Source organism: Plectropomus leopardus, chromosome 1, assembly GCF_008729295.1.
Source record: "Plectropomus leopardus isolate mb chromosome 1, YSFRI_Pleo_2.0, whole genome shotgun sequence".
Lineage (NCBI taxonomy): Eukaryota > Metazoa > Chordata > Actinopteri > Perciformes > Serranidae > Plectropomus > Plectropomus leopardus.
Window position 1 is genome coordinate 20,360,741 of NC_056463.1, and position 27,020 is coordinate 20,387,760.

At 39.2% G+C, this 27,020-nt stretch overlaps 2 protein-coding genes across 5 annotated transcripts in view; one reads left to right on the forward strand and one right to left on the reverse strand.

Moving 5' to 3' along the window:
• Window positions 1-1,586, forward strand: part of myo1ea (myosin IEa) — a 65,237-nt gene extending 63,651 nt beyond the window's left edge. For both annotated transcript variants that reach the window (XM_042491554.1, XM_042491637.1), the window contains one exon: window positions 94-1,586. In XM_042491554.1, the coding sequence (XP_042347488.1) occupies window positions 94-170 (77 nt within the window). In that variant the 3' untranslated portion in view covers window positions 171-1,586. The remainder of the gene's footprint in view (window positions 1-93) is intronic.
• A 3,642-nt stretch (window positions 1,587-5,228) lies between these two features.
• rnf111 (ring finger protein 111) overlaps window positions 5,229-27,020 on the reverse strand; it is a 37,899-nt gene continuing 16,107 nt past the window's right edge. For 2 of the 3 annotated variants that reach the window (XM_042491958.1, XM_042491880.1), the window contains exons 4-15: window positions 20,461-20,615; window positions 17,454-17,648; window positions 16,799-17,187; window positions 15,105-15,357; window positions 13,330-13,693; window positions 13,106-13,231; window positions 12,823-12,940; window positions 10,740-10,820; window positions 8,992-9,087; window positions 8,644-8,730; window positions 8,099-8,202; window positions 5,229-6,759 (exon numbers count right to left, since the gene is read on the reverse strand). In XM_042491958.1, coding sequence (XP_042347892.1) covers window positions 6,642-6,759; window positions 8,099-8,202; window positions 8,644-8,730; window positions 8,992-9,087; window positions 10,740-10,820; window positions 12,823-12,940; window positions 13,106-13,231; window positions 13,330-13,693; window positions 15,105-15,357; window positions 16,799-17,187; window positions 17,454-17,648; window positions 20,461-20,615 — 2,086 coding nt within the window. In that variant the 3' untranslated portion in view covers window positions 5,229-6,641. The remainder of the gene's footprint in view (window positions 6,760-8,098; window positions 8,203-8,643; window positions 8,731-8,991; window positions 9,088-10,739; window positions 10,821-12,822; window positions 12,941-13,105; window positions 13,232-13,329; window positions 13,694-15,104; window positions 15,358-16,798; window positions 17,188-17,453; window positions 17,649-20,460; window positions 20,616-27,020) is intronic. The other variant, XM_042492040.1, reaches the window with a different exon arrangement.

Genomic DNA, 27,020 nt, shown 5'->3' on the forward strand with positions numbered 1-27,020 from the left:
AAGAATCGTTTGACAGCCCTACTTGCTTCTTATCATTTTGGTTCAGATGTCAGCTTGCAATGAGACACTCATTTAGTCATGTTTGTTGATTAGATGCATCCGGGTGGTGGACAGGACGACTTCGTGGAAAGCAGGGACTTTTCCCCAACAACTACGTCACCAAGATCTAGGAGCTGCCGGTTTACAGCTCGAGGAGGAGAGCCTGCTGCGTCCCCGCTGACCCTCTCAGAGGACGGGATGGAGCTCAGAGTCAGGGAGAGGAGCACTGCGAGACTCCTTGAGGAGAGAAACTTCCTCCACTGCTGCCTTGTCGTAAATTAACGTAACTCTCAGTTACACCACCAGACCAAAAGACCGTCAATCTCTGCTTTAAAGACAAGACTGTTTGACCTGGGGTCTGTTTTCCTCCACAGTCCCTTTGAGTACTGAACAAAACTATTTATTGTATTTATAGCTTTCTGTGTTCTCCTTACTGTCATTTATATCTTGCTGAGGATTTGAGCTCAAACATTTTTTGAAGCGTTGGAAAGAAGTATGCTTAATCTGTGGGACCAGGCTGTGATTTTACTCTCAGATGAAGGTTTGATCGCTGAATCAAAGGCGATCATCTCAGTGGCAAGACTGCAGCGCCTGCTGCTTTACCAGGAATATTTATTTTGGTGCAAAACTGTAACTTCTTACAGGGACCGGCGTTTCAGTAAATCATCACACTGTGATTGTAATGATTTTAAATACCAAAGCGATAGCAATTTTAATCTCTTCTACATGTACACTCGGAGGGCAATGCAGTCTAGTGGTGACTCACCTGGAAACTCATCTTCATCTTTATTTTGTTGTTGTTTTTGTTTTCCTATCACACCAGTATATTTTCGACACAGAGTAGAGGCCATGTATACTGTAACCTGAGCATGCTGTCTGTGGTGTATTAGCACTTTATTGGTACAGGTACTACCTTGGACACAGACATCTTCACTCGTTCATGCCACAGCCAGTAAGTCAAGTGTATGAAGGACAGGTTGCAAAGCGAGCAATAAGCTGCGTCACTGAGGAGAATAATTTGTTTACATAAAATGATAAAACAGGCATTTTTAGATCTCAATCTGTATATGTGTTCATATTTTAGGAGTACGCCTGTTGTTGGTTAGAATTTAAATTAATTTTTTTGTATTTTCTCTGAAGGATCTTCTGATTTTTCTCTGCTTTTGATACTCAAAGGGCTGCTTTCAGCTACACATAGATAATAATGGTTATCACAGATTAGGGTGAATGGATTTTTGTTTGTGCAAAAGTTGTTTTAGGTGAAAGGCATTTGTTGACATTTTTTTCATGGCACTACAGAGAATTCCTTTTGCTTCTGCTCGACTGTTTCTGCACATCTTTTGCACTGCTGTTGCATTACTTACACATTCCTAGTATTTTTTTTTAATCAAATAACCACATTATGCTCTAGTCAGTAAAATAACTGCTGAGACTTCTGTCATAGATCTTCTGCATCATCAAATATAGTTTGATCTTGGATGGCTGACAACATCCTTGTGCAATACAAAATAGTAGGTGCGTCTTTTAATAAAGCATGTAATATTTTATATTTATCTGTTTTCTTTGTTTTATTATCAGGGAATGCATTAAATGGACAGTGATGAATTGGATTTTTATACTTATTACCATAATGCACATGCCATCAGGACTGATATCCAAATTTTACAAATACTGAGGTAATTATTGCAGTGACCCCCAACAGACTGTTTGTTTTGCTCCTCTATTTTTCCACATTTAATGAAAGCTGCAAGCTGCATTAATTGTCATCCAAGCAGATTTCAAGCATTGGAATTTTTGACAAGAGGTAAAATACTTGTGGGTTTTTTTTCTTCTTTTTTTCATGGTGGTCATCACTATATTTTGATGCTCTTTTGAGGTATATAGATATACTTTGATAAAAAATTACATGCTCCATATGACTACATTTGTATTGAATTTTTATTTCAAGATCTGTATGTCTTTTAACATATACACAAATTATGCTACAATGTGAAAAGTGTCGAATTTTACTGTGGAATATTCAAAGATTCAAAGCTGCAGGTGTCACAAGATGGCATGAACTCATAACCTTTGCATTGAAAGAAAATCACCTTAACACTCAACCAAACAATAAGTCAGCTGATGATGACTGGTCATAGTAGGTCCATGAATTGAATGAAGTTAATTTTTACTTGAGATTAATATATAGAAATTTGAGATTTGTAACCGTAGATTGAGAATTTCAGTTTTGAAATAAATTAAGTAGCGCAGGATATGGCATGTCAATCTACCCAGGTGCAGGTAGTTTCCTGACGACCTCTTTAACCCCACCTGCCAGCCAAGGCCAGGTACCAGCCTCAGAAGGAGAAGGCAGAAAGAGGGAGGTCACAAAATTAAAATATTGACAAGTTCACTTTTGGAAATAAAATCTTGAAAGAAATCACCTAGAAAATTTGAAAAAGTTGCAGCATAGTATGTCATACAAAATGGCATAATAATGTCAGTAAAGTATGTTGTCTAAATTAGCATAAGAAAGTCATGCTGTGGTATGCTGTACAAAATAGTAAAAAATGAACAAATAAAAAAATAAATCATATTGTATGAGCAAAAAATGGTCAAAGTTTACTTTAAAAAGTTTATCTCATCCAAAATAGAAAAAAAATGTCACAGCATAAAATATTGTCCGAAACAACATTAAAGTATTAGAATGTAATCAAAAATAGCAAAAACAAAAAGGAAAGGAAATAATACTATACTATGCTGTCAGAAAAAGCATGAAAAAACTCGTACTATCATATGTTGTTCAAATGGCAACAAAAACAACTAATAGCATAGTATGTTGTCCAAAACGGCAAGATAAATTTATAGTATTGTATATTGTCCAAAATATCAAAATCATCACAATAAAGTATGTCATACCAAACATTAGAAAAATATCATAGTACAGTATGTTGTCCAAAATAACATGAAAAAAAATCACAGTACAGTATGTCATCCAAAATAGCATTAAAAATCTGTTTAGTATGTTGTCCAAAATAGCATAAAAAAGTCTTAAGATGTCATCCAAAAAAGCACAAGAATGTCATTCTGTACTGTCATCAAAAACAGCATAGAAAAAGTGAAGGTATAGTATGTCATCCAAAATAGTGAAAAAGGGGTCATAGTATACTTTGCCATGCAAAACAGCAAAAGAAAAAAAATCACACTACATTTTGTTTTCCAAAGTAGCATGAGTGTGATATGTCATCCAAAATAACATAAAAAAACATAATATAGTATGCCAATCATAATAAAGCTTGTCATCTAAAAAGCATAAAAACGTAACGTCCAAAATAATGTTAAAAAAAAAAAGTCAGCAAAGTATGCCGTCGAAAAGAGAAGAAAAATCATATAATGTTGTCTAAAATTGCATAAAAAGTCATAATTTAGTATATTGTCCAATATAGCAGAAAAAAACGTAGTATTATGTATTGTATCATGCCATCCAAAAAAAAGCATTAAAAAGTCATCCTATAGTATGTTGTCCAAAATCAGACAAAACGTCACAGTACAGTACGCCGTCAAAAATGATTAAAAAATGTCATATTATACAACAGCTAGATGTTGTATAATAGTATTTTGATTGATCGAGAGTCATTCAATGAGTCCTGTTATACAGTACAACATCACTGGGACTTTTAACTCTTCATGTATCACTCCGCTGCACGGCTGTTCTGAACCGTTAATTAGGCCTACATTAACGCTCTGGAGTTGTCCTGTGGCGGGAAAACAAAAGTAATGGGGGGAACTTCCAGTCTTTTCGGGGCTCATTCATTCCTGGGCATTTTAGTTAAAGAAAATAAAAGGGAAGCAGTTACTGTTCCGTCCCGTTTATTGTTTTATTAGTTATCCAGTTAGGCGAGCCCAGGACTCTCGGTTAAATTGGTGGCGGCGGTGTCCTTCAACAAGCTGCTGTGAGGACTTTTCTGTGCAGCTGTTGTTTTTAGCTTAGCTGCCTCTGCATAGCTAGCTGCTAACCCCGGCGTGGTGCTTCAAGACTGCGCTCAACAACGTTACGAAGATGTGGCGCGGAGACGAGGAGCCTTTTAAACCCGGCACGGGATGTTTGACAGACTCTAAACCTGGTCTAAACCTCATGGTTGACCCGCCCTCTCCCTTCACCGGCGACGGGAGCCAGAGTTTCCTCAGCTGGAGGCGGCGGAGACTGCAGTTATGAGCCGGTAAGGACTCTTCCTACTCCTCCGCCTCGACAAGTCCAGAGACACACACAACATACAACCGTCTGCTACAACTAACAGACTCTTAATTCACTTGAAACACACAGATAATTGTAGATGATACTACGCAGCTGCCCCGTGTATAACATGTAGACCTAACTAACGCAAAGTAGCCAGCTAACTTGCAGGAAGAAGTTTTGTGTTGCTAGGCAACAGCTGTCACTTGCGGCGGAGCAAAAAAAAAATTTTTAAAAATCACAAGATGAAGAAACAAATCATAATCTGTTGTATCTATTAATAAATATCTAATAAATAGCTATTTGCACAGTTGTGTAAAACCAATAATACACTCAAGGTCGTGCTGTGTACTGTATATCACGGCTGTGATTCGGTCGTAAGCAGCCTCGTACCTAAGATAATCACAGCCGTGATGATATACAGTACAAAAGCACTCCCTCTAATGTGATACTGCTTAAGGATACTATCATCAAAAATCATGAAAAAACGTCATAGTATACTATATTGTCAAAAACCATGAAAAAAACGTCTTAGCATAGTATGTCCTCAAAATATTTTTTAAAAAGTCATCATGTAATATGTAATCAAAAATGATGGAAAAAAACACCATAATATAGTTTGATGTCAAAAATCATGAAAATAAGGCATAGTAAAGTATGTCACCAAAAATCATGAAAAAAAGTCATAGTACAGCATGTCGTCAAAAATCATGAAAATACATCATGGTACAGTATATCATCAAAAATATGAAAAGACATCATAGTATAGTATCACATCAAAAATCATGATACAGCATCATGGTATAGTACGTCGTCAAAAGTCATGAAAAACTGACCGGAGCATGAAAAAACTGTTGACTTGAGGTGTCTCACTCAAACATACAATGTTCTTGATGACATTTCATAAAAAAGCTGTTTCAAGTACCCAACATTCAAACAAACAAAAAAATTACAAAGAGGACACCAGAGAAAAGACTCAAGAGTTATCCAAGTTTATTAATATTATTTTTTAAAACTAATATAAATCCCACAGAATATGATCCTGGTGCCTTTAAGTCAATGGATGCATGGATACCTGCTTTAAGTACTGCATTTCAACACTCCATTCAAAATATCTTTTTTTCTTCTTTTTTTTTTAATAGTCATCAGAGTGGAAATACATGGCCTCAGTGCACTGTCATATTCACTACTACTCTCCTACCCTTTTCTCTCTTGTGCAAGTCTATGCGAGTGAGTTAGTCAACAGTATTAGTGTTTTTCTTTCCGCAGCAGCAAAAATGGACACCGCTGCTCAACTACAGAGAGACGAAAGGGAGGGTGGATAAAATGGTTTGAAGTGCGAGAACAAATAGTAAATATTCATCCCAAATTGAGCTGTGTATTTCCCTCTGAACACACACAGCGCACACACACGGGAACTTAAAGTCAACGTTACTGCCAGTCTCAGATTGACAAAATGATCCCAGGTTGCAGGCTCATGTGAAATGTCTAACACACATGTAGACCTGAGATCATCTGACAGAAACCTTAACCGTCACATCTGCAGGGAGAAACTTCCCCTAAAAATGAAGATTCCTAGCAGGTCCCAACAATCGCTCAGTTTAGAAAGAACAGTCAAGAGAGGGACGTGACATTCTTTTTCTTGTTCTCTAAAATACATCAGATGACGGTGATAACGGTGTTTTTAGTCAAATGAAGGTGCTGGAGGGAGGTGTGATCGTAGCAAAGCATGTGCATATTCTGGGAGGTGAGGTGAACATCGGAGTTTATTTCCACTCTAGAAATACTGGGTGTGCACTAATACAGCAGCTGATCTGTTAACATATTTCCCTAGTTAGGAATGTCTTGATTTACTTAAAAAACATCTTTCACTAACAATCCACATCTTCTAAACATAAACTAATCAATACAATGACTGGTAAAATGAATCCTGCAATGTTATTTTTTTTTAAAGGAGGGTGACATTCTATTCTAGTAAAGCAAGGCATTAGGTTTACAGAAATGCATCTTTACTAGAGCAGCTATCCTCACCTGCGAGTTGTTAGGCTGTGTTAAGCCCACGTTATATGTGCAAAGAAATGCATTGCAAGGAAACATGCAGAGAAACAAAAACAAAAAAATGACACTTGAGGAAACAATCAAAAGCTACATAAAAGCTTTATAAATACAATAAAATCTTAAACCCTTAATGGAGAATTCTAGCTGTTGTAGTAATATGTGATAGCTGGCACTCTAGGCTCGATGCTTTTTTGTCAGGTCTTTATTTTTTTTATTTTCTTGTAGTAGAGCTGCGCAGGTTGCCATCTTTGGTTGACTGCAGTACTGAAGAGAAAATTAATATGATCTCAAAATAAATTTTCAACAAAAGGGGGTTGTTAGAAAAACAGCATCAACTCTCAGCAGACAGCTGCGCCTCAATGTCCACTCTGCAGATGGGGCACTTCTTATTGGTGAGGAGCCACTGATCCACACACAGCTGATGGAAGAGGTGCATACATGGTAGGCGTCTGGTGGGGAAACACAGGAGCAAAGATTATAACCAGCAATTAACTGATCCTGCAGGTGCTGTATGTGTAGCTGGAGCCTTATAAAGCTTCACTGTCTGTTGTCCAGAAACTATTAAAAAACACATCAGTGAGCCACAGGATCATACTGGGTCACATGTTTCTTCATCATCATGACGATGGGCATTGTGGTTCATTTCGATCAATCTCACACACACTGTCCTGCTGCTGTAAATACTATAGCACCATAGCACCAATAGCACCACATTCACAGCAGGAAATAGTCCCCAATAAATACACTATTTAGTATACCAAAAAACTATGGCACTATGGTTGAACATTTAAAAAAAATGTCTTCTTCTAAACACATCTTCTTGACCTCAATGGAAAGCGTCATGAGGTCAAAGAAAGATGTGTGAGATAATTCATAAGAACTTAGAAAAAGGCAACTGCATCGCTATGAAAATCAGACTGCACTTACACGCGGCTCCGTTTTATGCAACGGTGGATGTTACTGACGTCGGTCTGCTGTGGTGAATATCCTACAAAGTTCTTAAGGTAGACGGCTAAAGGTGCATCTCAAATGTCCTGGTTTTAAAATACCAAAATGTTCATTTATTATTTATTTTTGTAATGTTTTCATTTAAAACCTGATGATTTCTTCCACTACTCTGTTTAATTTTGGTGCCTTAATGAAGCATGTTTTAACATGTATTTTTAAAAATGCGCTTTTAGGTTTATTTTGTTTTTGTCTTTTCTTTGCTTTTATTTGATAGGACAGCAGAACAGAGTGAAGGGGGGGGGATGACATGCAGCAAAGGGCCCCAGTTTGAATCAATTCGAGGCCGCTGCAGAAAGGACACAGCCTTGGTACATTGGGTGACCGTCCTACCAGGTGAGCTAGTGGCCACCTTGCTTGAAAGGTGCTTTACATTATTATTATTATTATTATCAGTATTATTATTATTGTTGTTTTAGATACTTAATCCTGTGCATTCTTATTGTGCTGTTTCATGCAAGCTATGTAAATGTGGACAACCCAGTGAAAAATATTACTTCATGACTTCCTTGTATACCAACAGAGGGCAGAAAATCCTCTTTTAAAAAAAACCTAAGTGAGTGCCAAAAAGCAATTCCATGAGGCCGGTAATTTTAGGTCACTCTGGGGTTTTCTGTTGATTACTACACCTTTGGGTTTTAAAAATGTATATCTCCAGAGACAGTGGCAAAATGGAACAACAACACCTGCCATCCCACATGTGACACCCCTGAAAGCGTAATTGAGCACACTAAAAACAGTGAGCAGCGAACGGCACAAACACCCAGGAGGGGAGCCATTTACCTGACGTCCTCCCCCTCCTCCAGTATTGACAGACAGATGGTGCATTTTTCTTCTGTGTCTTCATCTGCCCCTTCGTCTTCGTCTTGCTTACCATGCAGCTTTCTCTGTGTGCATTAAACATTTGGAAACATGACTTTTGATATGCATCATCGACGAGTAAAGCTGTATCAGCAGACTCATTACATATGGTTAATAATCCTAATAATCCACTCTATGTTTAACACATAAAACTGCTCAACTTAAACACTGTTGTAACATTACAAGTACATATGAAAATATAATACTGGCTATAAAGAGCTAACTAAGTTTAGAACAAACATTTCAACAAAAAACATTAAATTCCTTTGGGGACAGAGAGAATGGTCATTTTGTCCTGAAAATAGAAAATAAAGTTCTATCTGTTGTCTCTATGCTAAACAAATCACAATTATCCAAATCAAAGTTATTCTAGAGCCGAATTCCCTGGCCCCCAAGACTAATACTAACATCTACTCTACATGTGAGCAGAGACATGTTTCCAAATTGATTTGTTCATTATTTCTCACCGATTCTGGGGTTGCGTGCATATTTTTCCCAATAGATGCCCAAGCTTCAGGGGTTAACTCTTGGTCAATGTCTCTCTCCAACACCTTCTGTATTGGGTGGCAGGGTGTTAGATTACTCGTTTAGATACATTTGGAAACCTCTAAGGAAACTTTTCCTCAACATTGTCTTCACAGCTGCAATCTAAAACACACTACAGTATTTTGCTAAAACATTTGAAATGAGCACAAAAGACCACTGCGCACTCTGTCCCAGAATAAACTGTAACAGACATGCACAACTATACACAATATCTGCAATATCCAATCAACAATGTATACATAACAACACAAGCTCTCATGAGTCCTCACCTTTTTGTACTTGTGTGGGTAAGTGCACCTCTCTATGGTTCCCTGAGAGGCTCCTCGGTTCACAGTCCCCAATCTTTCCTCTAAATGCAGCAGGTCCTGAATACATGCAGAATAAATAAATCCCAGTGAGAATGATGCACAGATGCACATTTTGGTTCTATAACAGACAAGTTTCTCTTACTGTGCATGAAACAGCTGCACACCTGTGCAGCTTGGTTTCTGCACTGGTGCTTTTCTCTGACTTCAGCTCAAAGCTAAAGCTTTTCATTCAACAATACCTGCCTCATATTTAGTGGTTGAACCCTGTGACTGTGTGATTTAGAGTATGTTCAATCTGCAGGCAAATCAGATTTGTTTCTCAAATCAGATCTTGAAGATGGACTGTCCGCAGTATTATTTGCAAGTGGTCAGATCGGATTTGTGTGTCCACACCACCACCTATCTGCATGGGTTGCTGTGGTAACGACATAGGTGTCAGTAGCTATACAGGTGATGCAGCTTTCTTAACACAGGAGCAAGGGCATAAGAAATGGAGGTCCATCATTTCACCCACCAAACAGTCTGGCTGTTCAGCTGCTGTGCAGAAGTCTTCTGTCACTCCAGGCACATTCAGTGGTGGAGGGGGCTGATATATATGTTTACATTGCGAACTGTTTTTCTCCATGGTGTCCTCCTTTGTGCGCTCTGGATTATAAGTTTTTATGTGTTGCACTGCCAGTGTCGTGAAACTCTGGAATCTGATTTGAGCGACCAGACTGAGACTGGGAACTCCCATTTCAAACCACCTCCAAATGTGATTTGGATCCAGTTTGCAAAAATCACATTTAATGTGTTTTTGCTGCCCAGGCTTTCTGAAGCTGGATTTGGGCCAGTAGTCTGAAGAAGTCTTAAGACTTGTTTATAAACAAGCATACATTTGTAATAGCTGAGACCGCGTACGTGCGTGCATCCACACATTGTTCTTTTTTGCCAGTTGGCATGTTTATCTGCTGCTTTTTGACGTGTGACTCCTGTGTCTTCCCACAAAATCTTGTACTAGTCTGTGAATTCATTCGGAAATTATGCACCTTTTTATGTCAGGCCACTCCCATTGCCACACCCATATTTAGCCAGTTGACATTGAACACATACACACACCTTCACTCTCTCTCACACACACGCATACACTGTCAGCGAAAACGGTTACCGCCAAAGGGCGGGGAAATTTTTGTGGACCTACCGACCAACCAACCCACAGACTGAGCCTTGCTCAGGAAAACATTCAACATGGGAATCAAACCACCAACATTATGATGGATGGCTGATCTGCTCTACCAGCCGAGTTACAGCTGGTCGGAGTGAAACAAGACATTAAACAGATCAAACTTCATCTTCTGATGAAGACCTTGAGGTGTGATGGAACACTGGAAAAAAGTCAAGATCATTTTGTCAAGACATTGAAATTTTTACTTGTGTGCGCTTCTCCACTATAGTAATACATCATGCTTTCCCTGTGACAGCTGTGGACTGTGTACTTAGAATACATCTTAACTCTAACGCAAATACTGTTACAATGTGTCCTCATTATACACGTATGAAATAGTGATCAGTCATGCAAAAATAAGTTACACAATTAAAAAAAATTACTATTGATGATGGCAGTGATTAAAGAACTAATACATTTACTCTTTCAATTGCCTGAGTTGTACTGGGAGACTGACAAAAAAACCCAAATTCTGGCACTGTTTTAAAATAAAAACAGTCCTCACCTCATAAGTTCTTCCAAAGCCAGTCATTCTAGATGAGATGTACCGAATGTGCGGGTAGGTCACTTCAGATATGCCAGTGTGCTGTGAGGGACAAAAAAAAAAACATGCACAACACATTTTGTTTAACTATGGGAACATTTTAGCATGTCTCTCACATAAATGAATGCGCTTAATCCTTTTGGATCAAAGGACTCCTTAAACTTTTTTTTCATTTCATAATTTCACAGATCTTATTTGATTTGACAGGGTCTTAAGCTTATGGTGAGTGTTAAATATAATGCATGTGATAAGTAGCTGAGTCATCTGACTCTGAGATTTGCCATGTTACTGTTTTTGTACATGCATTTGGGTAATTGGCATTTTCTCAGAGAATAACCTTAAAACTGCCATAATAAAGTGTCCTTTGTGTTCACAACACTGATATATCATCACCTTTAGTCAGTGTTAACAGGTTATCATTTACACACCCAGCAGTTACAGAGCAACATAAGCATTCATTTGGAGTCACGGTTCTGGCAACCTGATGAATTTACTGTCCTATACTCTCGTTATTGATAAAGCCAGTATTAATATGAATGGCCACAAAACGTCACATCCTTATACAGCGAGGGGTAAATCATCAGAGTAAGATCCTTATTGTTTAACAAGACCCCAAAATTGCTATCGTCATCCCCGTCATCATCTTTAAACACATTTCATTCAAAGTCATCAAAAATAAAACTCACGGAAACTATCTTGGTTCTTTTTTCCACTGTTTCAACAATTTTCAACTCTGGTTGGTTTAAATAAATCTTAAATTCACCCAGTTACATGTCAAAATATGCTAGCTCTATAAACCCTTTTTGTTTAACCAGAACATCCCCAAATCACCATTGCAAAACCCATCAGATTTCAACTAAGGAATCTAACGCTTTTCCAAACAGTGTTAGATTGTTTAGCCACTTACTGACATAAGAGCTAGTAAACTGTCTCGAAATGTGAATGGAATTTACTAAAAATGCTCGTCTATTACATCACAGTGTTAATGGCTTCAGGGAACAGATATTATGGCAAGTTTGATTAATCATATCTCTGGTAAATATAATACTGTCTCTTATCTCAGTTTTAAAAAAATGCTGTTTTCCAGCATTGACTCAGGGAAAGGACTGTATTCCTCCTCGCCGACTCTGCGCTTATCACATCCCCTCACTATGACTAGTCATTGGCTGTATCTATGACTCCTTGGAGGAAAATATAAGGCTCTTTAGTTGCAAAATGCTCCGTTATGTTCACCAGCTAATTGCTAACTGTGTCTGTCTGCTGTTTGGTGCTAAGCTGGTGCACAGTGACACCATGAGAGCAATGAGAGGGAACCAAAACAGTTAAGTTGTGGGATAATTAGCTTAGAAAAAGATTAAAGAATTATAGATCATAGCACCTCGAAGTTAAACTGTGGCTGGTGTAAGCTGTAAGTGGTGATGGCAGTTCTAAGATTTAAAGTTGAGTTTTAACAAGATAATTTATTTTAGAACAAATTAGAGGGGCCTCTGAATGTGTTCACATGGCAAACAAGTAATGATGAAGGTCACAGATGTATACAAATGAAAACTAATTAACTCTGCTGAGACTGTTCATCAAAATTCACTTGCCTATCGGCTGGTTCTACTTCTCTACCCCTTAATTCTGAGCATGCATGCTGCGATGAACAGTGGAAGTGCTCTAAGCATTTGTAAAACAGCAGCCTGACTTTATGTGCACTTGCATCGATGCTACAGAGGAGAACTGATTGTAGAAGACAACTAATGTTTGGATGTTTGAGGGTGACCAAGTAAAAAAAAAAAAAGCAATAACATCAGGAAACTGTCGACTACATTTGCGCAGGATCTGTCTCGAGGCTTGCGGATTTGTTGACTGTGCAATTGAAATGCCCGATGAGCTACTATTAATTGCTATTGCATTATTCATGTGGTTCACCAAACCATCCTTGAAATAACTGATGTTATAAATAAGGGGCCAACACCATTAATCTAAGCCAGACTTCATATAAAAGTGATTCTTTCTCATTTATGCTAATGTATGCATGTGTGCTGAGGGGTTCTCTCACCATGAAGGGGATGGGGAAGTGGTGCAGTCTTGGGGGAGGGTGGTAATGGGGCAGGTGGGAGTGCAGGTGCCCTGAAGGGTACGGTGCCACAGTTACTCCAGCCTCGATGCCAAGCTCCCTGTTGGCAAACACATCGATCAGTCATCATTACATTAAAACTTTCTCAATGATCTGAACATAAAATCTAGGAATCATCAAGCTGCATTAAAAATCTGTAATATCTGATTAGCTGAAATTCTTCTGAAACCAGCCATCTCCAAACCTCATTGCCTCTCATACTGACCATGCTGTTCTCTGCTCAGGCTGGCGAGGGTGGGAAGACATAGTTTGTGGCACATGGATGTGGTGACCATGGCCATAGTTGGGATGCATTCTGTGGGGATGTGGAGGCGGACGCTCATGTGCTCGTCTGCAGGAAGAGAAAGAGACAGGTTTACAGCAGAGTTTTTTACACTGGTGTGAGTACTCAAGATGAGGAAAAACCAGCCTGGTGATGGCGGTACTCACGTGGGGTGCTGCATCATCCTGCGCCTCTGGACCTCCATCCTCTGCAGCATCTCGTGTTGATGGAGCCTCTGCACCGAGGCCCCCAGAGCTGGCATGTGGTGTGGCAGGGTCTGGTGGTCCGTAGGTAGGTGCTGGGCCAGCGGGGCACTTGAACTGGAGAGGTGGTGGGTAGACAGAGGAGGGGGAGGGGCAGGGGGCACGGCGTGGCCTGAAGGGTGGGATGGCAGTGGCGGGTGAAAGGTGACAGTGTGGGGAATGACATAATCGCCTTGTGGAGGAGGCTGAGGTGTAAGCTGGGGGTTCCCGTGGGAATGAGGGCAGGCGGAGGAGGGTTGATGATGCAGTGAGCGTGCTAGAGAGCCATCTGGGTTTGAGGAAAGATAAAAATAAAAAGTAAAGTAAAACATCTTTAAAAACTACAGGATAAGAATTTCTATTTTGTGTTTGATTTCCATAGAAAGACTAAAACCAACAATGTGTGAGTCTTACTGTCAATTCAACTTCTCCAGCCTGTTTGTGGCACTCAGGCCCGAGTCAAGTCATTCTTACTGAAGGTGTAGATTTTTTTTTTTTTTAAACGGTCATAAATATATTCCTATAGTAGTGAACAATGAAGCTTGGCTGAAGTTTGACTAAAATGACAAAATTATCGTTATAGGCTTAACTGGATTGACTTAAATGTTCAAAATAATCAGAAGACTGAGAAAGACAAAAATGTCAACAGTTTTATTTATTAAAAGTACACTAAAATAGTTTCTGTAATAATAAGACTAAAACATAAAACAGACATAAATGTTTAAAGTGGGCCTTTTTAAATTCCTTTGACTGCTAACCCCATCCATAGCAGTGCATTTCTGAGCTGTTGTTATTCCTGACGACTTCTCCAAACTGGCAGCACGCTGACCGCCATCTACTGAAGATTGTACTCTGACTATTGATAAGTACCACATACAGCCCTACTTCAAAAAAATGAGGACTATCCCTTTAAACACGTTGCCTTCTTAGCATTTTGTTGTTGTTGACATGGACATTCTCTGTTCTCTGGCAAAGACAAAACGATCCGTTCACTTCTGTGAGTCATCCACTTAATAAATATTCATTTATTCTTTTGTTTAGCTCTTCTTGGTGCAGACTTCCTTGCTACTTGTCCAAGCAGCAGTACAATGAGGAGGAGAGACAGACGAGAGGTGAATGTGGGCAATGGCAGCGACTAACTCTCTTACTACATCCCCAGCAGAGAGTCTTGTCACACCACTTCACTCTCCATACTGAGCTATTCTGAGGAGAGTGAGCAATTAACTACTTCTGCCTGGTACAGTTCCCACAGCACTTGGCACATTAACCAGCAGCCTCTGTTAATTACTATTAGCATTAGGTTTTTGAAGTGCAGCTGTCTGCCAATTTTCGCAAGTGCTATGGCACTGATTGAATTTTCCAAATGCAGGAGCCGACTCTTGAATGTGCAACTGAAATTAAATTGCATTTCATTTGACCGATATATCTGCTCTATAGAGCACTTTTCCTGTATTCTCCTTTTTTTCCTCCTTGGAAAAAAAATCTGAAACCAAAATAGAGACATTTATATTTTTTTTTATTTCAGGATGACACCCCCTAGTTTTGCATTAATTTGACAGAATACCTCTCAGGTGTACACCTACACAGATGGAGACCTTATTTCAATACATTACCTTTTACCACAAAAATAGATGACTAAATGCAATTTTAAAATTTTGATGAAAAAAAAAAGACAGTGCTGCATAAGTGGGTGTACTCACAGGAGGGGTGCATGTAATGTCTGCAGGGCTGGGGTTGTGTTTGTGGCTGGGGTTGAGCCACCATGGAGGAGCTGAATGAGTCCACCACAGCTGGCTGGCTGGGCCCAGGGGTGGCCTGGGAAACATAAGCAGGAGGCCGTGAGGTGGAGCCTGGGCAGCATGGGTCAAAGGCCGAGGTGCTGCCATGGAAACTAGCCCCGTTGTTTCCACCGCTCCGAACACTGCTGTTGCTCAGGTCCACTGGCAGAGTTTGCTGTGGAAGGAAGACGAAGATGTTATAGGAAGACGACAGCCAAATGTCTCCTGTGGAATGCTAAATGAGTCATACAAAATTCAAGTCATATACCATGCACAATCCTTTCACTGTCACATTTTTCTTTCTGAGTGAAAAGTATGAGAGAGGAACCTTTGTGTAATCAGTTTTCCTCAGTCTCAAGCTAAATGCTGTTTCAGGATAGAGCATCTTGATTAGTGAGAAGTGTTGGACCATGACCTTCAATAACTGGGTGGGAGGAGGGTAGGATGATGCACAGTGAAGCTTTGACAAAGTAGGGAGGAAGTTAGCATTGTATGAAATCATGGCAAGGCTATTTTAAACACTTAAACACTTTCAATGTGATCTTTTCACCTCATACGTACAGAATTTGTACATATGAGTGAAGCTTGGTTTTATGGCCTATAAAAACCAAATGCGATATTGCTATATTGCAATACACATAATATATTTTGATATTCTGAAATCTCCTCTTAACTACTATATACTACTAAAATACTAAACTACTAACTAAACTGCTGTTACAATAAAGTCAAACAAAGTACTGTTTTAATGAAATAATTCAAATCAAAACCATTGGTGCTTTTATTCTGAAGAACCAATAGGTAGTATTTGTAGTGGGTCGCATCTTTACCACCGCAATCAATCATCTGATCCACATCTTCAAGGTGTCATGGGGTAGTTAATGTACACTGGAGGCTTCATGCTGTCCATGAATAAGTGCTGCAGGTCCTCAACACCAACATTTGAGGCTGTGGGCATGTTCATCATTATCAAGGGATGCAACCTAGGTCTGGTCTGATTAACATTAATTACACAATACCAATTTAAATGAGTAATCCACAACACCAAATTGCTGAAAATAATATGGTTATAGCCTATTGTTAAATTAATAAAAATTGAAGCAGTCCACTGTCTGCCTCCCTACATTGGCTGCTTGTTAAGTTCAGAATTGATTTTAAGATACTCTTAGAAACTGTTAAGGCTCAACATGGTTTAGCCCCAAGTTATCTGTCTGAGCTTCGGACTCCTTGCGCTCCTGGTCGTGAAATGAGATCCTCAAGCCTAGTCGTCCCTGGGTAAAAGGGGGTAAGGTGACCGGGCTTTCCACATCAGGGCCCCTTAGCTCTGGAATTCTCTGCCTGAGGAGATCAGGCTTGCTAGCACATTACCCGTTTTGAAATCATTGCTTGAATCATATCATTTTTAGAGGAGAGCTTTTTCTTTTACTAACTGATTTGATTCATTTTATATGTTACTTTAAGTTATTTTAAGATTTCCCAATTGTCCCAACAGTCCACATATTGAACTGACAACCTTCCAGTCACAAGTTTCCTCCTCTAACCTTTAGGCCACTGCAAGACTAAACAAAAAATTGACTCATAACGTCAGATCAGATGCTGCTGCATCATGGGCATACCTGGTCATGGTAGTGGGCTGCGTTGTTGCTACTACTACTGTTGCTGCTGCTGCTGACTCCAGCGCAGGATGCAGGCAGAGCACTGGGTCGCTCCACGGGGCAGCTTGGCTCTTGAAAGGGCAGCGTTCCTGGGGGCTGTGGTGCTGGGTGATGGACATGGTGGATAAAGTGGTGAGCGCTGCTGTGGCTATGACTGTGGCTGTGCTGGGAGCCATTAGTTTGCTGAGACGATGATGCCTGCAAGCAGCTTGAATGGGAGTGGCTCAGGGACAGGTGACCAGGTGAGGGCCCTCCGCACGGGGAGTGCTGCTGACAGCAGGATGGGAGTCTGGGCATGGCCGTGCCTGCATTTTCTCCTGCTGTTCCTGACAAACCTGGTCTGTTGTCATCTGATAAGAGTAAGGTATATGATTAGAAAAAATTTCAGAAGAGACCGCTGGTTAGCATTTTCAAATAAATGAAAAAATAAATAAACGTGACCTATGGCAACATGTGCCTACAAAATAAAGACAATTTCAGACTTAAATTTATAAACATTATCAGTAATATCAGCAGCTGAAATGAGGTCATTTTTGACCCAAGCTGCCTCACAGCAAAAGAGTCAAAATGCGATGGTCCGCAGCAGCTGGTTTCAACATGCCATGTCCTGTCTTACCCTCTGCGGCTGTGCGAGTGGAGCCACTTGGCCTCTGTGTGTGCATACTTTCAGGTACTGAGCCTGGGCAGCTAGTGGAAGGGCCTGGGGCATCATTGAGCTCTGAGGTAGAGGCATGATGGGAAGATGATGAAGACGACGACCTGACTGTTTGAGGTTGAATGCTGCCAGAGGTTGTTGGCACAACTGAGAGATCTGTGGAGGAAAAGAAAGTCAGGGGATAATTTACAAAAGGTGTCACTTAACCAGAGTCTGTGCATTTAAAAAGGAGAGAATCAAAAGAGCACTCAACGCCTTTACAAAACAACAGTAAGCTTTCATTTCACAAGTAAACAGACAGAAATGAGAATTACTGATCCTAAAAATAATAATTTGTAAATATTTCATGATAAAATCTAAAGTCACTACAAGGGGAGGGGTCTGTGTCCATGGTCTGACTAGTTGGCTGTGCATCCAAATGTGGTGCAAATTTATTTGGGCTGCTGCAGCAAGGATATAGCCTTTGCACATGGGGCCCCAGCTCTACCAGGTGAGCTACTGGGTACCCCATTAATATAGTTTTCTATCCACTACTGTAATGCAGATATTGAGTGTTGGTGCACATTATTGAAAGAGCACCAATGACGGAATAAAATGAATGTATAGCAATGTTGAGCACACTTGACAATGGAAATAGAGAGTTTTGAACAAATAATATTACAGCTATGTACTCTTTGAAGAGTTCTGGTAACAGCCCTGTGTACATACAGGTGTGTTAAAAGCCATCCAGTGATGGTGATAAGAGCCTGCAGAGGCTGATGCCTTGACAGCAATCCATCATTTATTCACTGAATCTATTTTCATTTAACTAAGCTGCATTAATTCTTTACTGATATACCAACTTTGCCACCTCCACCAAATGTAACTGCAATATTTTGAGACTTGCAGTTCCATTTTGACAAACTGAAAATATGTATAAGAAGTGAGTGTTGTTTCCTAAATCATCGTACTATTAATATCATTTCTTTACAACATTAGTTTTTTTTTAAAAATTAGTTTAATAATGACAACATGTAGACAACCTATTATCCAACTTGACACTTTGGAAAAAATAACCGTAGTGTGGACTGCAGCATGTGTGTACTTGTCTGCAGAGGCTTAGCAGCTGAGGAGAGGAGCAGACCTTATTGGCATTCCAGTGTGTTCCAGTGTACATCTGCTTTTCATATTCACAAATTAATTTCCCTTCTTTCTCCAAAGAAATACAAATACTCTAATACTCTAGTGCGCTAACATTTTACTATCTGTCATGGGTGTGAGCTAAAAAGGAGTCACACAAATGCATGTGGTAAGGAGGCAGCCCTCTTTTACAGAAAATAATGTAAAAGGTGGTTAATATTAATAATTAATGTGAACAACAAACTTTATTCTCATCACTGAGTGGTTAATTGATGTACATTAGAATTAATGTGTTAAGTATAATAACAACACATTTTGATTTCACTTGTTGAAATCAAAATTGGATATAATATCAGAATCTGAAATATTTAGCTACTGTTAGCACATCAAACTATATTTCATGATCAATCGCTCTCTGGAGAATGTTTGGTAGCTGAATACAACATGTCAGGGTTAGGAATGTTTTAAAGTCTGGCTTATTGCTCCTTGACTCATCCCTAAAGATGAGTACGTATGAATACGACGGAGGATTAGGGCCACATTAAGGAAAAAAAAAAAAATTATTTACGAGATTAAAGTCATTAGTTACGAGAAAAAACTCATTAACGAGAAAAAAGTCATTATTAATGAGAAAAACGTCATTATTTACGAGATTAAACTCATTATTAACGAGGAAAAAGTCATTATTAATGAGAAAAAAGTCATTATTTACGAGATTAAACTCATTATTAACGAGAAAAAACTCATTATTAACGAGAAACAAAGTCATCATTTACGAGATTAAACTCATTATTAACGAGAAAAAAGTCATTATTAACGAGAAAAAAGTCATTATTAACGAGAAAAAAAGTCATTATTAACGAGAAAAAAGTCATTATTTATGAGAATAAAGTCATAATATTCAAACCTGCTGCTTTTGGAGACACTTGTTAACATGAGGGCTACGGAGGATTTGGTTGAGTTGTATTTTAGGATAGGTTTCACAAACAAGGAGATACTTAATCTTTTGGCACATCAGCATCACATTATCATAAGTATCAGGACTTTAAAAAAAGAATATGCAAGAAATTGCATCTTTTCCGGCGAAAGAACCAGTCGGACTTGGAGGATGTTGCTGCTTTTCTGGAGGGGGAAATGGCTGGAACTGGTCAACTGCAGGGTTATCGTTGGATGCATCTACGGCTATTCAGAGGGGTTTCGTTGTGTCTCAAGAAACAAATCCTCCGTAGCCCTCATGTTAGCAAGTATCTCCAAAAGCAGCAGGTTTGAATATTATGACTTTATTCTCATAAATAATGACATTTTTCTCGTTAATAATGAGTTTAATCTCGTAAATAATGACTTTTTTCTCATTAATAATGACTTTTTTCTCATTAATAATGACTTTTTTCTCGTTAATAATGAGTTTTTTCTCGCAACTAATGACTTTAATCTCGTAAATAATTAAATTTTTTTTCCCTTAATGTGGCCCTAATCCTCCGTCGTACTAAAGCCCCTATCTCATATCTTTTTTTTTTTTTTTTAAGATTCAATGTGTGGCTTAATGTGAAACTTTGCAACTTCCTGAAAACTGATCTACTACAGAAAAGGTTGAAGCTCTAAGAGATATAGCTCCATGTCTACCTTTTTTACATTTTTAATATCACAGCTCACTAAAAAAGTAACTAAAGAATAGTGTCCATGATCTTCACATTTATACAGCAGAGGACAGAATAGATTAATTGAGGCATCAGTGCCGGCAGGTGGCAGATAACTTGAGAAGTGATCCCTGTGGTGTAGTGTAGTTATCCTTTAAACATTAAAGTTAAAAAGTACTTAGATAAAGGACTTTTCATTTGTTTATTTTTACCATCTTCATCGACAGTGAGGTCCACCACCTCCCCAGCATTCTGACGCAGTGGTTGGATGACGGTGGAGAGTCTGTGACGTCCACGTGGCTCCTGAAGACGACTCTGGGAGCAACTATTAGCCCAAATCCTGCCAAGACCCCCCACTGAGCGCGACCTGCAGACACACAGACATAAAAAGCCAGGTACGTTACTGAAGTAGAAGAACACTTGTCTGACCAGGAGTATTCTCCCAGCTCCCAGTAAAACATTTGCTTTGTGTGCAAAGGTAGGCGAGGAAGTGATAGTGGACTATTCTGACAAAAACATTTAGATAAGTTCTTACTTCCAATGAGTATAGTAGTTCTTACCGCAGCCTCTTACGGTCTACTGCAGACTGAGAATTGACCTTTCTTAATGGCAGACATCTAGACATGTCTCAGCAGGAAAATCACTGGTGTAACTATTGACATTAACAATGTCTCTGGCCTATTTGGGTATGTGTTACACATGTTACATTTTTGGTGCATCTGTGTCTGCTGACAGGTTTAAATGTACACTGAAATAAAAGATTGCAGTGCTTGATTATGTGCAACAGTGCTGGCACTCTGAGTGCAGTGTCAACATCAAACCTGATTTCGTTTTTTTTAATTTTGGGAGCTAACATGGTGATCTATCCTTGATATCTTACATATCACGTATTAGGTCTACACATCTGTATTTGTAGCAAGACAACAGGCACAAACCAAGAAATCCATTTTAAGACACAGCTTGTATTTTACTAAGTTGATGCACCTTATGGTTTGTTACACAGAACCACATGAGAAGCCATCATTGGAAAGTGTTTCCAAAAGGGCTAGCACTTTCACGCAAAAAAACATGGCAGCTGATTTGATGAACATCTATCTATCATCGTTTATCATAGACTAACTTCAACAAATCAGATAAACAACGCCCAAAGCCAGTCAGGAGAATAGAGAAAACATTTTATCCACTGAGAAACGCCCTTAGTGTTGTTCTTTGCTTATTTTCAAGAAAGATATACTCTTCCATGCTGATATAACTGATGCTATTGCAGAATCTACGCTAACCTCTTTAGGAGCCACAATGAACAACGGCCTTCTGGGTCCACATGTGGTGCCACTGAGCCCAAAGAGACTTTTTCCCATACACTAACATTAGTGAATATTAAGTGGGTTCATTTTTTGAGCGTCACAACCCCTGCATTTCACTAACAGGATTCGATTCATTTGGGATGACAACATTTTAAAAATGTTGAAAAGTCACACACAATTAAATAATTTTATCCCCAGTCAAGTTAGCGGTGGGCTAGATCAGAAGTTATCTGCTCAGCCAGAGAAGTCTCGAGTGGGCTTGCTCTCTGAACCTAATGACGTGTAAGATTGGGGCAATTTTATACCAAGAAAGTCAATTTTTTTTTACTTAAAGCAACACAGGAATGAACAAGGCCCGCCTTCAACACTTTATGCAGTTCCCTTTATACATTTATGGTTGTCACAGCACCTAAACCGCCCGTATTGTCAGTAGCTCCTCCCAGGATGTGGATCGACACAAACGCATAACTTAAAGAATGACAAGATGGTCTGACGTGATCTTGTAATACTGTGAGAAATGAGCTTCCGAGTAAGTTAAGTATTTTACATCAAAATATTCAGACAGTTTAAAACAGGACTTATTATTCCTTGCTCAAAAGGAACTGAAATGGGTGCTTTATGGATCACAATTGATCATGTAACAAATCAGCCTGTGGTCTGTAGTCAGAAACTAATTTCTCTGTTGAGTGAGTATCAAATCAGTCTGGCTTTGTGAGTTGCTGGAAAGCATGGTAGGACTAAGTGCATGTACTAACATACGGACTATAGATGCCATCATGGAGCTCTGCAACCACAACCACCACATTATTCTTACCATTCTTTTTACCCACCTTCTTTTTCCCTACATCTTGCTAAAATGCAATGCACCTCTTTGCCCTGCCTTTGGCCCTTTCTCTTTTCTTCATTTTAATTTTCTCTCTCAAAGGCTCCTGTCGCTCCACTGCTTGTTCTCTGAGACTGGAGTGAGAGGCCAGGGAATAGCTGCATTTCCCCCAACAGTGCCGTAAAGCCAGGTGATCAGAGGGAGGAGGGATGAGCCCGAGGAATAAGAGACTAGAGACTATATGGGAGTGCCGTAAAGCTGGATACCATGGAGCTTTGTGGCTGGGGGATTTCACTGCTGTTTCCTGAGCGTTTTAAAAAATGCGCAGGGGCAGAGGGAAAAGGCTTTACTTCGAGTGCCAATAGCATTGCACTGTAAACCACAACTACATCTTAAGTAAGGAGCTTTTGATGTGTCCAACTTAACAATGAACTAACTCAGTGATTCCTACTGATAAAATAATATAGAAGCCTGAGGCCTAGTTCACAAGAACGAGGGTATTTTGGTTAAAATGGTTTTTCCCTCCTTCAATCCCAAATAAAATTCCTATCAAAAACCCACTGTTATAAATAAATGTTTCTCCAAATGAAAATACAAAAACAAATTTGAAGTGCTGACAAACCCACAAGAAGCAATATAACCGCAACCCTAAGACCACAATAAGAGAAAGAATTAGACGATGCCTGAAAAAAATCTTTTACGATTATCAGTCATGGAAGAAAAAAATCTACATTTATGTGCAAACATGAAAAAGGCCCTGTTAGCAAGTTTAGAGCCAGAACTATTTTGGTTAAGTCCATATAATGTTATGTTATGTTATGTTCCATAACTGGAATTATGGAACAAAAAAATATTTGGTGAATTAGCGGTTGATGATAAAACAGGAATGCAAAGATTATACTGTGAAATGTGTAATTGCATAAGTATTAGTATGTACTGCTACGGACCAATTCAAATGAAATATCCTGCGAGACATGCTGCACTATGCAAGTAGAATGGAGGGGGATGTTTACTAACTTTCACAAACTAACTCAAACTTGTACCCATACACATGCATACATATACACATTGTGACCAGCCACAAAACACACAGCAACAAGGGTGGTATGCAGAGAGGAGCACATGGCGGTTGTATTGGTGTATAATTGGCCAGGCTCCTCAGCTCTGGGTTAATCCCAGGGAGCAGGACTAACCACCAGGGAGGGGCTCCTAATTAAGCAGACCTGGGATTATTTTGTAAATATCTGTTTACCACCATGATCTCTTGAGAGTAGGGGAGTTGGGGTGGGGAGGTAGCCAAGAGGAAAACAGTACATTGTAAACATGAACACTATGGGAATGGGTGGCTCGGCAAAGCTGAAGTGGTGCCAAGCCAAGGTGATGTGAGCCATATGCCTCAGGGATCAGAGTTTGGGCTGAGCACTGCAGCTATATGGAGTGAACTGGCGAAGCAGGAATAACACCGTGTAAGAGTGGTAAACAATTTGTGGAATCAAGCTTGATGCTATGATGAAAGAAATTTCCCAATTCAGGATACGATGATGTCACTTTCTAACTATTAGCACTGAGTGTAGAACTTGCTGTGTACAGATTTGTATCCCTTTATCTAATAGGAGAAAAATATATAAACAGAATTACAGAGCAGCATTGCATGCCCTTCACACTTTTCTTGGGACCATCCTTATCGATGCAGAAACATGAGAAGAAATGCATATACAAACAACTACATCATACTTCCTAGATTTCTATTGTCTAATAAATGCATTTTAATTTTATTATATTACACTTTTATTTTGTTTACAAAACTAAGTCAAAAATATGAAAAGCTTGTGAATGCCTGTGCTTTTTGTAATGCAAGAGAACATTTTTTGAAAAAATATATTCAAAATATACGACATATAAAAGAAGGCAAAGGTTATAAAAATGATCGGGATCCAAAAAAAAAAAGAGTAGTCAACATGTGCAACATGTTTTCCTTTTGATTGGAGAGGTAAAAGTGGGGCGCACATATATATATATATAGTGGATATATATATAGTTGTGTGGACTAGGTTGCTGTTTTATGTTTAGGAGAAATGTTTGTGGATAATTTACTACAGCTGAATTTCATACCTGTATGTTTTAACCATCTCAAACACAGGTACAACATTATTTTTTTATTACTTTTTTTTATTAAAATTATTAAAATTTTATTCTATTACATGGATGGGTTCTACTCTGGAATCCTGATTACAGTATGTATTGTAGTCAAAGAAAGTTTAATGACCATACAAAGTTTTGTGACCAAACTGCAATGCTTGTCCTGAGCTGATATGGATTTTAAAAAAAGCCTTCATCAGACCCTGCACTGATTCTGCATATCAGCCACATAATGCTTGTTTATTGTTACTCAGTGCGCTCCGGGTAAAACCGCTGCCAAACACGCCCCACACTGCCCTGTTAAAACACTGGAATGTTCTCCCAGTGCACCGCTTTGCTAGTGAGCGAACTGTGGAGCGACACAAACAAATAAATAACAGCCAGCAGTTCAAATTAAACATATCAGTAGTACTGACCATGTCGCTGAGCAATGTGAGAGGAGCCACGATGGGTTAAAAATGTATTTGCTTTGCCATGATTTCAGTAACATTTTGCACCATGCCCCTAACTTGCTGTTGTTGGTTGTAAACTGTTTTTGAACTTCCACATTTTTGTACAAGTTGAGGACAAAGAGAAGAGACTGTCCAAATACTGTCCACAATATAACAGATCCTCCACAGAAATTACAAAAATAATATTATACACTGTACAAAACACCAGTGGAAATTAAATCATTTCCTTTAACAATGTGTGTGCACTGTGCAGCTGAATATTTACAACATACACTCCATTGCCAGTTTATGAGGCACATCTAGCTAATACTAGATGTACTAAAACAACAGTCCTGCAATAAATCCTACTTGGTGCTGTTAAACTGTTTCAGGATTATCATACTGGACTTTCTACTAAGACAAAATCAAATAAGTGGGATGAAGGAAAATTAATCAACAGAGCAATCAAAAAACAATAATTACTACAGTGAGTTATCCTCAACACACTATTATATTAACCCAGGGCCATGATACATTCTGGGTGTGTATTTTGCCTATATTGACATAAACTGCACACAAACATACATTCACAAACCAGACCACTGGCGGTGTAAACGGAGCTTTCATTGCTCATTCTGTTGGCCTTTGGTTCCCCGCCCTCCTGCTCCCCTGCTCCCCTGCTCTCCTGCTCCCCTGCTCCCCTGCTGCCCATCCCCCCTTCAGGGAAGCTCATCTCTGCATTCTCTAGCGAGCCAGGACATCTTTGACAGTCAGGAAAACAGGAAGATTAGACAAGCCATAACATCCCAAGCTTGATGCAACCACTTCTGGGAACTATTGTCAGATATTACTAATACATTCATATAAAGTCGGGAAAAAGGAAAGATACTGCGTGAGAACATTAAAAAGGGATGCAGATAGAGGTTAACACAGAGGTCTGTGAATTGAGCTGCATCATCGCCTACATCGGAATGAGGAGAGTATTAAGACAGGAAGTCAAATTATGAGAGTGGGGAAATAAGATTTTCAGTGGTGAGAAATATAGAGTGGGCTGCAGAGAACAAGGGTGGGAGCCATCTATCTTACATGTTGCTCTCACTGTAAATATTTAGCCGTTTTCTGAGAAACTGTGCACCAGCAACTCAGAGATTGTCCACTTATTAATACTTTACATATTTCTTTAAGTCTTATCAACTATCCTGTTTAACCAAGGTGTAAGCAGGATATATGATGATGTGGTAGCTATGATACGAATTTGGCTGTACAATTTGTTCTGGTTTGTATTTTAAGTTACTCACAGGTAGTGACTGATGGAAATTAGCTCCATACTGATCTTGTGGTGAAAGATATCCCAGTGAGTGAGTGGCTTGTCAGACATTTTCCCTTTCCATTTCATTGTGTCAACAAAATATCTCTGCGTGCATCACTGTCTCTACCGGGGAGAAAATCACAGTTGACATTTTTTAAACAATGTTTACTTTAAAGGATTATCTACCTGTCCTTGTTACAAGGAAGCAGCAACATCCCGGGCTGAAAAACGAAACCACGCAAAGTGCCAAAAACTGCAGTTCCTCTAATAGCCAGTTAAGGCTGGCTCCAGTCAATCCCCGTAGACAAACATGTTGGTTAAGTAACGCAACCCCAGAGTGACAAAGTATCGTCGAACCATAGCTTACACTATTTCAGTGCATTGATCGTAATGTTTTGGTTGCCTAAAAAAGTCTTGTTCAGTGTTTGAAAGTACTGAAGCCTCTAGAGACGGATGTTTTTTTTTTTCCCCAGTAAGTACATTTTATCTTAATGGTTTTAAGCCTGTTTTTCACAAGGAAAAATTAGCATTAGCATTATTACAGTTAACCACACACTGTATATGCAATGTGCTAACAGCTAGCAATAGGATCAGCTCCACCCTTTTGTCCACATATGGTCAGTTTTTGGTCCAAAAATCCAAGATGGCGCTGGTCAAAATGCCAAACATCATCTTTAAAACAGGAGTCCACAAACGAATGGGTGACATAACGATGACTATGTCCACAATTTTATACAATCTCTTGTTTCAAGCCTCAACAAACTGA